Genomic DNA, 12897 nt, shown 5'->3' with positions numbered 1-12897 from the left:
TATGAAGGGGTTGGTTATGAATGACTCAGCATCTACTCTTTAGCCAAGGCCATATCAACAGATCTTCAATTTAATTTTAGATGTAGCATCATCATTAATCTACTATTAATAATATTGGTATCTACTACTAATAATTTGTAAACAGCATCAATAAAGACATAAATACTATTGATACTATTGATACCTACTACTAATAATTTGTAAACAGCATCAATAAATACATAAATATAATTAGGTTCAAGGTGTGATTAGGTCCTGTATCTGTTACTGAACAGAACTTTCAATTAACTGGGCAAAGGTCAAATATAAATTCTGAAATCTGAACGTCAGCAAAAGTTTGAATTTGTGCAACATGCCATGAACTTAATGTCCTGTCAGAAAGTATAACAGAATCTTTGGAAAAGGAACTGAAGCACAGGGGAAATTACTGCAGATGTGTTGGAGGTTTATGGGGAAAATGTGGAGCTGGGAGACTTGTTGTCCAGAGACAGTGGTGGGAAGAGGGGAGGGCAAAGTGTGAAGGACATGGACCTGGGGGAATGCAGAGATCCTGGAGGACAGGGGTGATGGAGGAGAACGACAGTAGTTGCAGGTGTTGGTGGACGGAGAGAGTGTGGCTCAACAACGAGGGTCACAGCGTGAACAGACTGGGGTGGAGAGAATGTGGGGACAAGACGATGTGAAGGGAGCACAATGTGGGATGGAGAGGGTGAGGGATGGGGAGAGAGTGGAACAGGGAGATTGAGGGATGAGGAGGATGAGGGAAGGGCGAGAGATGGAAAGAGTAAGGGGAGGATGAGAGATGAGGAGGATAAGGGGAGGGTGAGGGATGGGGTGGGTGAGAGATAGGGAGGGTGAGAGGAGGATGAGGAGCAGGGAGGATGAGATGCAGGGGGAATGTGAGAAGGGGAGGAGTGGAGATCTGAGATATGGAGGAACAGCCTGTCTTGTGCTGTTGATCTGACTGCAGTTGGAGCCTCACCGTGATGTGTGCTCAGTGGGATTGAGCACAGAGACCAACATCAGCATCAATCACCCAGCTGTGCAGCTGGCCCTCATAACTCCAGATGTGCAATGCTCATACATCTGGATGAGCACATAGAACTTCATATGTATTCCGAATGTGTGGCACTTACATTTCCAGATGTGGTCCAGATGCACACTCGACTACTGCCTTGAAGCCTTCACACACACCTCCAGCTGTTGGGTGTTCCTACACATCTGCAGCTGTGCACCACTGCTTTTCCGCCCAGCAGTACAACTGCTACCCCCAATGGTGAGGGGGCTGCTTATTCCCCACATGTTACCAGGAGCTGGATGTTCAATGCAGTGCGGTGCATTGGACAAGGATTTAAACCCACTGACTCTGAGCATACAGGTCAGGATAGTCTATGACACAGAGGAGAACCTATAAGTGGTGGTGTCCCTGACAGCTGCTGCCCTCCTCTCCCTGGATTGGGCAGGAGCTGTCACTCTAGGCCAGGAATGTAACTGTGGTGCCCACTGCGTACTGGTGGTGGAGAGAGGGAGTGTCCGGGGCTCCTGTGTTCCATGTATCAGGTTATGTGGATGTGGTGAACTATGTGCCTGTCGGGACACGCCCCTGCTGACTGCTCCTGTGGCTCCTCCCACAGGCCCCTGTATAAAGGAGATCTGCGGCCTGACGCTCGGCCTCAGTCTCCACGACATTGTATGATAGACACTCACTCCTGGTTCCTTCTTCCAGTCAATAAAAGCCGATATCTCGCCTTACGTCTCAGTGTGAGTTATTGATGGTGCATCAGTGGAGAGATCGGATTCAGGGATGGTCCTTCAAGTTCAAAGGGCACATCAGGGAAAGCTGCTGATGTAAAGAGGCTCTAACCTGAGGGCGGAGATTTAAGGTGGTCGGCTAATAAAGTAGGGAGATACAGGACAGCATTCTTCAGTGGTCTCGGTAACCTTTATTTTTTACGCTGTGTGGATGTATCAGTGCCCACCTCTCAATGGGGGCCACTGCCCGACACGCTGATGGAGGCAGGTTCAGTAGCCGACACTGAAAGTGAAGGAGGAACTATAAGAATGAGCTGGGGAGTGCAGCTTCCCCTCCTGGAACATGCTGTTTTGTACCTCTCTGACAATAGTGGCTCTGAAAGCAAGTGAGTGTGTGGTGAAGGAGGGGCTCGGATCTATGCTTTGTTCTCCAGTGTGGTTGAGTTAGTTGCTAGGGACATAATGACTCATTTATACCTGAAGCTTACCCAGGGAATAATACACTTATTATGCAGCCTGTCTAAAATGATTTACATTACTTCCATTCAGACCAGAACAAATATCACTTTTATTTCTCTCATGGGAACAGGGGCTGGATATTCACTTTTGTCAAATTGTCAACCCAAGCAATTTGATCTTTGATCATCTGAATGCATTTACCCATAGTTCTTCAGCCTATTCTCTGGTGCTTGGGAGAGTCTGGACTAGATGGCAGCTCGGTGGCAGAGCCACTGTCTCATGGCACCAGGGTGACAGGGTCATTCCTGACCTTGGGTGGTGTCTGTATTGGAGTTTGCACGTTCTACCTGTGACCGTGTGGGTTTTCTCCAGGTGCTCTGGTTTCCTCCTACATCCCAGAGGCATCTGGTTGTTGGGTTACCTGGTCAGAGTAATTTGCTCCTTGTATATAGGTGAAGGATAGAAGAAGCATACAGAACGACAAGGAGTCACAGGCTATAGGGAAGTCTGTGTTAGGAAGGGAACGGCACAGGAGATTGGTCTGCTGGAAGCCAGCATTGTCAGTCGTGAAGGGCTGACTGGCCTGTGCAGTGATAAGAAAGCCAGATTTTTCTTTTTCTTCACAGTCTGTCAGTGGTGGTGGTGTGGGAGTCCCTTCTGATGTATCTGGGCTAGCCCTGTGAGGAACAGAGATACTCTGTACACACCCTGTTAAATCCCTAGGTGGGGATGGTGAACGTGAAGGACAATCCGAATGGATATTGGAATCAGGGCCTGACACCAGACAGCTGTCTCCTTTTCCCAGCTCACAATTTTACAAAGGAATACAAACCATTGGTGGATTTGTTTGCTGTGAGACAAAGGGTTGTGGGGAGTCCCGTGATTGGGTTGGCCTGTCAGAGTAGCCCGGGCAAGTAACTGTGTTGCATCTTGCAGATGGTACACAATGCTCTGGTAGTGGAAGAAGGGAGTGGGCAGGGCGATGTGTAGATCCAGAGGAAAATCAAGGCAAGCTACTGAGGCAAAAGGATTGTAACTTGAGGGCAGAGATTTCAAGGAGTCAGCTAATAGATGGGGGGAGCCAAAAGGTGACTTTCATTGCGACTGACATTGAGGGGGTCAGGTATAGACCTGGAGATGGGAAAAGTTTGGATGGAATCAGCAATCTTCTTATCTCAGCCCCTCTCACTCAATCTTATGCGATAATTGAAAAGTGGAGCATAATCATTAATCAGTAGCTACTAATATTTTACAAGCAGTATTAAACCAATAAATACATAGAACCATAGAACACTACGGCACAGTCCAGGCCCTTCAGCCCTCCATGTTGTACCGACCCATATAATCCTTAAAAAAAGTACTAAACCCACACTACCCCATAACCCTCCATTTTTCTTTCATCCATGTGCCTGTCCAAGAGGCTCTTAAATACCCATAATGTTTTAGCCTCCACCATTATCCCTGGTAAGTCATTCCAGGCACCCACAACCCTCTGTGTAAAAAACTTACCCCTGATGTCTCCCCTAAACTTCCCTCCCTTAATTTTGTACATATGCCCTCTGGTGTTTGCTAATGGTGCCCTGGGAAACAGGTCCTGACTATCATATGCCTCTCATAATCTTGTAGACCTCTATCAAGTACCCTCTCATAGGCCTTCTTAACTACCCTATCAACCTGTGCAGCAACCTTGAGGGAAGTATGCATTTGAACCCCAAGGGCCCTTTGTTCATCCACACACTTAAGTAATTGACCATTAATCCTGTCTTCTGGTTTGTCCTTCCAAAATGCATCACCTCACACTTGTCTGGATTGAACTCCAAATGCCATTTTTCTGCCCAACTCTGCAGCCTGTCTATATCCTCTTGTAACCTTCAACCACCAACAGCTCCATCCACAACTCCTCCAATCTTCATATCATCCACAAACTTACTCACCCATTCTTCCACCTCTACATCCAGGTCATTTATAAAAATCACAAATAGCAGGGGTCCCAGGACAGATCCCTGCGGCATTCCACTAGTCACCGACCTCCAGGGAGAATACTTTCCTTCCACAACTACCCTCTGCTTTCTTCCTTTAAGCCAATTTTTTATCCAAACAGCCAAGGTTCCACTTATCCCATGCCTCATGACTTTCTGGATGAGCCTCTCATGAGGGACATAAATAAGATTGGGTTCAAGGTGCGATAAGGCCCTGTATCTGTAACTGAGCCAAACTTTCAATTAACTGGGCAAAGGTCAAATATAAGCTCTGAGATTTGAAATCTGTGCTAGTGAAATTCAGTGAGAGCCAGTGAAAAATTTGACCTCCCTCCTGCCCACACACCCCTCCACATCCCCCCCCCAGTTCCAAGGAAGTCCCTGGCCTGAAACATTAATGGATTTCTCCTCCCATTGGAGGAGAACTGGTTAAGCTCTTCCAGTACCTCTGTCCTCATGAGTCGGTGCTGCAATGTGTGGGGCTGTCTGATTCCAGGGAAGATGCGGTTGAATTCCTAGAGTGAGGAAATGGACCAGATCTATTTCCAGCAGTGTAAGACATGGGGGCTGGTGGAGAGATTTTGATTCCCATCAGAGAGGCTAGCTTCCCCAACATCAAGGACATCTTCAAGAAGGTGACATCATTAGTCAGGAGCCTCATCACTCCCTTCTTGTTACTACCTTCGGGAGGAGGTACAGGAGTTTGAAGACACATACTCAATGTTTTAGGAACAGCTATTTCCCATCCACCATCAGATTTCCGAATAGTCCATGAACGCTAGATCTTTATTTTGTGCTATTTATTTTGGAACTTACAGAAAATTTTATATATTTCACTGTACTGCTGCCATTAAACGAGAAATTTTACTGATGGCTCACCCACACTGCCCCATTATATCTTCAGAGGCAAGGCGGCTTGCGGCCTCATTTCTGGCTATCTACATTGTCTGGGCAATGAGAAAATGGCACTGGTTACCCGTTCACTTCACCCCAGTGAATCAGTGACCTGGCTTTGCACCGTGAAATGCGTCCCACCGTCATTTGTGCAAATGTCTGATTGGATGTCAGAGTCAGTACCTTTCATCTGATTGGATCAGGGTCAGTATCTTTCGTCATAGCACTTTCTGGTGCAATCTCGCTCAACTCTGGCACAAATGATGAGTCATTTAAACCAGACAACAGTGTCATAAACAGGCAATCAATGTCCAACTGTGATAAGAAGCCACGCAATGATGAAGTGGGAGATATACTCAATAGACTGACGTCAACACTTTTTCTCCATTTGTGGATTCTTTCTGCATCATGTTTGTCTACAGAGTTCTCTGAATGTTGCAGTGACATCTGGAGTGTAATGTAACATACCAGCATTAGGGAGGGGGCACAGGAGCCTGAAGATACACACTAAACATTTTAGTGACAGCTTCTTCCCCTCCTCCATCAGATTTCTGAATGGACCATATTAGCCCCTGAAGAGTGGTGTTGGCACCTTCAGCACAACCCAGCACAATCCAACATAACACAGCACAATCCAACACGATCCAACACAATCCACAAGCCCAATCCTTGCTGTTTTGATCTGACACAAAGTGATGCATTTCACTGTATGTTTTGATGTGCATGTGACAAGTAAAGCTAGAAAAGTTAATTTCACTTCACTTTCTTACCTGTATAGTGGTGTCAACAACCAATGCAATTTTAACCCATCGATGGCCACCTGTGTCAACATATTCTCACCCCTGTATGTAGCCAGGACAGAAACGGCATTACCAGGCTCCTAGCTGGCACTCTGACACGTGGCTGCAGTTAACTCCTCAGTTCTGAGGAACTCCTCATTATAGAAGGATGTGGAAGCTCCTCATTATAGAAGGATGTGGAAGCTTTAGAGAAGGTGCAGAGGATGCCTGGATTAGAGAGCGCATCTTCTGAGGATAGACTGAGTGAGCTAGGGCTTTTCTCTCTGGAGTGAAGGAGGATGAGAGGTGAAATGATAAGGAACATAGATGATAAGGAACATAGATCAAGTGGACAGCCACAGACTTTTTCCCCAGGGTGGAAATGGCCAGTATGAGGGGACATGTTTTTAAGGTGATTGGAGGAAAGTATAGGAGGGATTTTATTTTACATAGAGTAGAACATGGTGTCAGGGTGGGTGGTAGAGGACTTTTAATAAACTCTTAGACAAGCACTTGGAAGATAGAGAAATGAAGGGCTATGTAGGAGAGAAAGGTTAAATTGAAAGTTAAATTTAAAGTTAAAAGTATCTTAAAAGGTCAGCACAATGTTGTGTCGGGAAGGACCTTTACTGTGTATTAATATTCTATGCTCTATATTCTAGATGTTTTGGTCTGTGAGGCTTAAGAGGGGAGCTGGCAGGAATGGATGGCAGCATTTACAAGCAGGGGATGGACACGCTGGGTTTGATTTCACTGGCTGTGGGATTTAACTTATGGAGTTTTATAAATTTAAGAGCAGTACAGATAAAATAGGAAGTCCATGTCACAGGTTTCAGGTGAGAGGGGAGAGATTTAAAGACTATGGGGTAGCTTTTTCACACACACATAGTGATGCTTATCTGGAATGAGCTGCCAAAGGAGATGCTTGAAGATGTTCAGGCAGGCACTCAGACAGGAAGGGCATGGAGGGATACAGAACTAGTGTGGGCAAATGCGATTGGCGTGGATAGGCTTCACGGTCAGCACAGAGCAGCAGGGCCTCTTTCTGGAACATACAGCTCTCTGACTGATACGGTTGTGGGCAGTGAGTAAAGAAGGTCGCTCCTGACACTGCATCTGACTGTGTTTTGTTTCTCCCTCAGATCGGGGCGTCTCTCTTCGCCAGCAACATCGGTAGTGGGCACTTCGTGGGCCTGGCCGGGAACGCCGCAGCAGGCGGAATAGCAACCGGAGGGTTTGAATGGAATGTAAGCTTCCTTTGCTAAATACCGTCGTGGATAAACTGCACGTGCTGCTGCTTGGGGGCAGCTGACACCACTGCTCAGCTGGTCATCTCCTAAGATCAGTTGGTCACTAAGTTATTACTGCTTGAAACCAAGCCTATTGGGTTAATTACTTTTCACAAAAACATCAGCAACATGGTGGTGGGGGTGGTCATTCGAACTCTTGAACCTACTCCAGCATGGGGCGAGCACACATTGACCCCTCCATCCCCAGGATCAGCCTGCTAAGCATTCACGGATGAGTCCAAGCAGATAGGTAGAATGGTCCCAGTGCCCAAAGGAGTCTGTAGAAGGACTTAGACAGATAAGGAAAATGGGCAAAGTGCCAGATAGGATATAATGTGAAGAAGTAGCTGGTCATCACCTTTGGTAGAAGAATAAAAGCATAGATTATTTTCTAAGTGGGAGAAGATCCAAAACTCAGAGGTGCAAAAGGATTTGAGAGTCCTGGTGCGGGATTCCCTAAAGGTTATTTCGTTGGTTGAGTGGGTAGCAAGGAAGGCAAATGCAATGTTAGCATTCATTTTGAGAGGATGAGAATATAAAAGCAAGGATGCAATGCTGAGGCTTTACAAGGAATTGGTCAGACATTGGAGTTGTGCCCATTATCTGAGAAAAGGTCTGATGGCATTGGAAAGTCCAGAGGAAGTTCACGAGAATGACCCCAAGAATAAAAAGGCTATGAGGGGAATGTTTGGTGGCTTTAATGCTGTACTTGCTCAAGTTTAGAAGAATGGGATGGGGTGGTGTTTATCTCCCTGAAGCCTATCAGATATTGAAAGACTTAGACAGAGTAAATGTAGACAGATGTGAAGAGGATGTTTCCTGTGGTGGGGGAGTCTAGTACCAGAGGGCACAGCCTGATCCCTTAAGATCAGAGATGAGGAGGAATTTCTTTAGCCAAGAGGGGTGAATCTGTAGAATTTATTGCCATGAACAGCTGTAGAGAGCAAGTCATTGGGTACATTTAAAGTGGTTAACAGGTTCATGATTAGTAAGGGCATTGGGGAGAAGGCAGAAGAATGTTAAGGGGGATAATAAAATAGCCTTGATTAAATGGCAGAGTACTTGATGGGACAAATAGTCTAATTTTGCTCCATCATCTTATTGTCTTATATAGAAAGTCATGGCTAGTCTTCTCAATATTTCAGCCTGGAGTTTCCACCCCCAAACCCTTTCCTGCACCCCCACCAACTAACTGCCTGTTCATGCTGGTGTTGAATGTACAGAGTCATTCCACCTTCACACCTCACTGGGTAGGGAGTTCCAGAGGTTCACGGTGAAGCACGAGGTGGAGCTGCCATCTCACAGCTCCAGAGAGCCAGTCTCAGCCTCAGCCTCAGCCTGGAGTAAGGAAGTCAAATGCAATTTTGCCATTCATTTCAAACGGACTGGAATATAAATGCAAGGATGTAATGCTGAGGCTTTATAAGCCATTGGTCAGACCATGTGGTGTACTGTGAGCAGTTTTGGACTTCTTATCTAAGAAGGGTGGTGGTGTGGAAATATACACATCTACCAAAGGAAGTATAAAGTGCTCCTTCCCTCTGCTGGCTTGGAGGTCACCCTTGGGCTGAGTATAGCACCTGCTTAGACCCCCCCCCCCCCGATCAGGGTTATGTGAAACCATAGGAGCAGGTGTGGATGGTTGTCTGAGCATTTGGTGGATATCACAAGTCCTGGTATGTGACTGCTGATGCCAGACACATAATTTCTGAAGAAGTCACCCATCTTGTAAAGACTCTGCCCAAAAGAAGGCAGTTCTGTAGAAAAACATGCCAAGAACAATGATGGTCATGAGACCATGATCGTCTAAATTATGCGTGAAGGTACATAATGATGATGACCTAAGGAAGGATATGCTGGCATTGGAGAGGGTCCAGAGAGGGCTCAGTAGAATGATCCCTGCAATGAAGGGGTTCAGTAATGAAGAGCACTTGTTGGCTTTTGACGTGTACTTGTTGGAGTTTGGAAGAATGAGGGAGAATCTTATTGAAACCGATTGAATATCGAAATGCCTAGAAATAGCACATATGGAGAAGCAGAAGGATGTGGGTGAGAAGAAAAATGGATGTGCAGACTCAATAGATCATCCTTTGGGATTTTAAATACCTCCATAATTTCTCCTCCAAACACTGCTCTTCCAAGATGGACTGCTCCAGAATCTCCAGTCTCTCCTGAACTGCAGTGCATCATCTCCTGAATTACTTTGGTAAATCTCTTCCACACCCTGCTTCAGCTGTGACTAACCTGGTGACTTGTGAAGGTTTGTCAGGGCCTTCATTCTCTGGTACACCCTACCTCTGTCTACACGGCTCATGATGCCATGTGCTTTTCTAACCACTTTCTCAATCCATCCCATTAACTTCTACAAACCCTACTCAGATAGCTCCAGATTTTTCTCTGAACATACAACATGGGATATGACAGCCCTTTGCCCCATGATGTCCTGCTGTCCTTTTAACCTACCTCAAGTTCAATCGAACCTTTCCCTCCTACACAGCACAACACCCTCCATTTCTCTTACATTCATATGCCAATCTACAAGTCTCTTAAACGTGCCTCTACCACCACCCCTGGCAATGTGTGTTGCAGGCACCCAACACCCCCGTGTAAAATAAAACCTACCTCTGACATCTCCCTTACCAGAGGACATCCATTTACATTGACTTCTCCCTTAAGTTCACCCTTAAACTTTCCCCTATTCAAATTAAATGGGTGCTCTCTGGTATTTGCCATTGCTACTCTTGGAAATAAGTGTTGGCTCTCCATTCAGCCTATACCTCTTATCATCTTGTACATCTCTATCAAGTCACCTCTCATCCTCCATTGTTCCAGAGGAAAGCCGTTGCTGTTATACAGGATTGCTACCTGTGCCACGTGCCAGTGAGGGTAAGAATAGGATGTTCTGGAGGATGAACACGTGGCTGAGGAACTGGTGTACGGGGCAGGGTTTTAGATTTCAGGATCATTGCGACCTCTTCTGGGGCAGGTGAGACCTGTACAAGAGAGACGGGTTACACCTGAACTACAGGGGGACCAATATCCTTGCGGGAGGTTGTCAGTACTATTGGGGAAGGTTTAAACTAGATTTGCAGAGGATGGGAACCAGAGTGCCAGAGTAGATAGTGGAGCAGGGTGAAAATAAATTATGTTAAAGTTTCATGCAAAGTCACAAATAGAAGGGCTGTGTGTGGTGGTAATAATCTTCTGAGGTGTGTCTATTTCAATGTGAGGAGTATTGTGGGGAAGGCTGACGAGCTGAGGGCATGGATTGACACGTGGAATTATGACATTGTAGCCATTAGTGAAACTTGGCTACAGGAGAGGCAGGACTGGCAGCTTAATGTTCCAGGGTTCCAATGTTTCAGACATGATAGGGGCAGGGGGATGAATGGTGGGGGAGTGGCATTGCTAGTCAGGGAAAATGTTACAGCAGTGCTCAGGCAGGACACATTAGAGGGCTTGTCTACCGAGGCCATATGGGTGGAGCTGAGAAACAGGAAAGGTATGACCACATTAATGGGGTTGTATTATAGACCACCCAATAATCAGCGAGAATTGGAGGAGCAAATCTGCAGGGAGATAGCAGACAACTGCAGGAAACATAAAGTTGTGACAGTAGAGGATTTTAATTTTCTGCATATTGATTGGAATTCCCATACTGTTAAAGGTCTAGATGGGTTAGAGTTTGTAAAATGTGTTCAGGAAAGTTTTCTAGATCAATATATAGAGGTACCAACTAGAGAGGATGCAATATTAGATCTTCTATTAGGAAACGAGTTAGGACAGGTGACGGAACTGTGTGTAAGGGAACACTTTGGTTCCAGTGATCATAACACCATTAGTTTCAACTTGAGCATAGATAAAGATAGATCTGGTCCTTGGGTTGAGGTTCTAAACTGGAAAAAGGCCAAATTTAACGAAATGAGAAAGGATCTAAAACGCATGGATTGGGACAGGTTGTTCTCTGGCAAGGATGTTGTTGGTAAGTGGGAGGCCTTCAAAGGAGAAATTTTGAGAGTGCAGAGTTTGTATGTTCCCATCAGGACTAAAGGCAAAGTGAATAAGAATAAGGAACCTTGGTTCTCTAGGGATATTGGAACTCTGATAAAGAAGAAGAGAGAGATGTATGACACGTATAGGAAACAGGGAGCAAATAAGATACTTGAGGAGTATAAAAAGTGCAAAAAATTGCTTAAGAAAGAAATCAGGAGGGCTAAAAGAAGACACGAGGTAGCTTTGGCATTCAAGATGAAGGATAATCCAAAGAGCTTCTACAGATATATAAAGAGCAAAAGGGATAAAACTGGTCTTCTTGAAGATCAGAGTAGTCAGCTATGTATGGAACCAGAAGAAATGGGAGAGATCTTAAATGGGTTTTTTTGCATCTGTATTTACCAAGGAAACTAGCATGGAGTCAATGGAAATGAGGCAAACAAGTAGTGAGGTCATGGAACCATGAATGGAACTAAAGAAGAGATTGGATCAGCTCATGATGAAATGGCGGAGTAGACTCGATGGCCGACTTCTGCTCCTTTGTCTATGGTCTTATGGTCAAATTTGCTGATCCAATTTACCACATTATCATCCAGATCATTGATATAGATGACAAATAACAATGAACCCAGCACTGATCCCTGTGGCACACCACTAGTCACAGGCCTCCACTCAGAGAAGCAATCTTCCACCACCACTCTCTGACTTCTCCCATTGAGCCAATGTCTAATCCAATTTACTTCCTCACCATGTATACCTAGCGACTGAATCTTCCTGACTAACCACCCATGTGGGACCTTGTCAAAGGCCTTACTGAAATCTATGTGGACAACATCCACTACCTTCCCTTCATCCACTTTCCTGAAACCTCCTCGAAAAACTCTAATAGATTTGTTAAGCATGACCTACCATACACAAAGCTGTGTTGACTCTCCCTAATAAGTCCCTGTCCATCCAAATACTTGTAGTACTCCTTCCAATAATTTACCTACTACTGACGTCAAATTTACTGCCTTCTCACCGTAACCTTTGATGCCCTGACTACTCTGATCAATCTCTGCCTTAAATACACCAATGACTTGGCCTCCACTGCTGCCCGTGACAACAAATTCCATAGATTCACCACCCTCTGGCTAAAAAAATTTTTTCGCATCTCTGTTCTGAATGCATGCCCTGCAATCCTCAAGTCATGTCCTCTTATACTAGACTCCCCCACCATGGGAAACAACTTTTCCACATCCACTCTGTCCATGCCTTTCAACATTCAAAATGTTTCTATGAGGTCCCCCCTCATTCTTCTAAACTCCAAATTTGCTGATGATACAAAGATTGGAGGTATAGTGGATAGTGAGGAAGGTATTTAAAGCTTACACAGGGATCCGGACTAGCTGGAAAAATGGACTGAAAAATGGCAGATGGAGTTTAATACAGACAAGTGTGAGGTATTTCACTTTGGAAGGACAAACCAAGGTAGAACATACAAGGTAAATGGTAGGGCACTGAGGAGTGCAGTAGAACAAAGGGATCTAGGAATACAGATACAAAATTCCCTAAAAGTGGCGTCACAGGTAGATAGGGTCGTAAAGAGAGCTTTTAGACATTGGCCTTTATAAATCAAAGTATTGAGTATAAGAGTTGGAATGTTATGTGAGGTTGTATAAGGCATTGGTGAGGCCAAATTTGGAGTATTGTGTACAGGTTTGGTCACCAAATTACAGGAAGGATATTAATAAGGTTGAGAGAGTGCAGAGA

The 12897-nt window shown here is 45.2% G+C and overlaps 1 protein-coding gene across 1 annotated transcript in view; it reads left to right on the top strand.

The window, feature by feature from the left end:
* slc5a1 (solute carrier family 5 member 1) overlaps positions 1–12897 on the top strand; it is a 124706-nt gene that overhangs the window by 41479 nt on the left and 70330 nt on the right. The window contains exon 3 of the mRNA XM_059983246.1: positions 7006–7110. Within this exon, the coding sequence (XP_059839229.1) occupies positions 7006–7110 (105 nt within the window). The remainder of the gene's footprint in view (positions 1–7005; positions 7111–12897) is intronic.

Source organism: Hypanus sabinus, chromosome 10, assembly GCF_030144855.1.
Source record: "Hypanus sabinus isolate sHypSab1 chromosome 10, sHypSab1.hap1, whole genome shotgun sequence".
NCBI lineage: Eukaryota > Metazoa > Chordata > Chondrichthyes > Myliobatiformes > Dasyatidae > Hypanus > Hypanus sabinus.
Note: the sequence above shows the minus strand (reverse complement) of the source record. Positions and strands in the feature narration are given on the sequence as shown.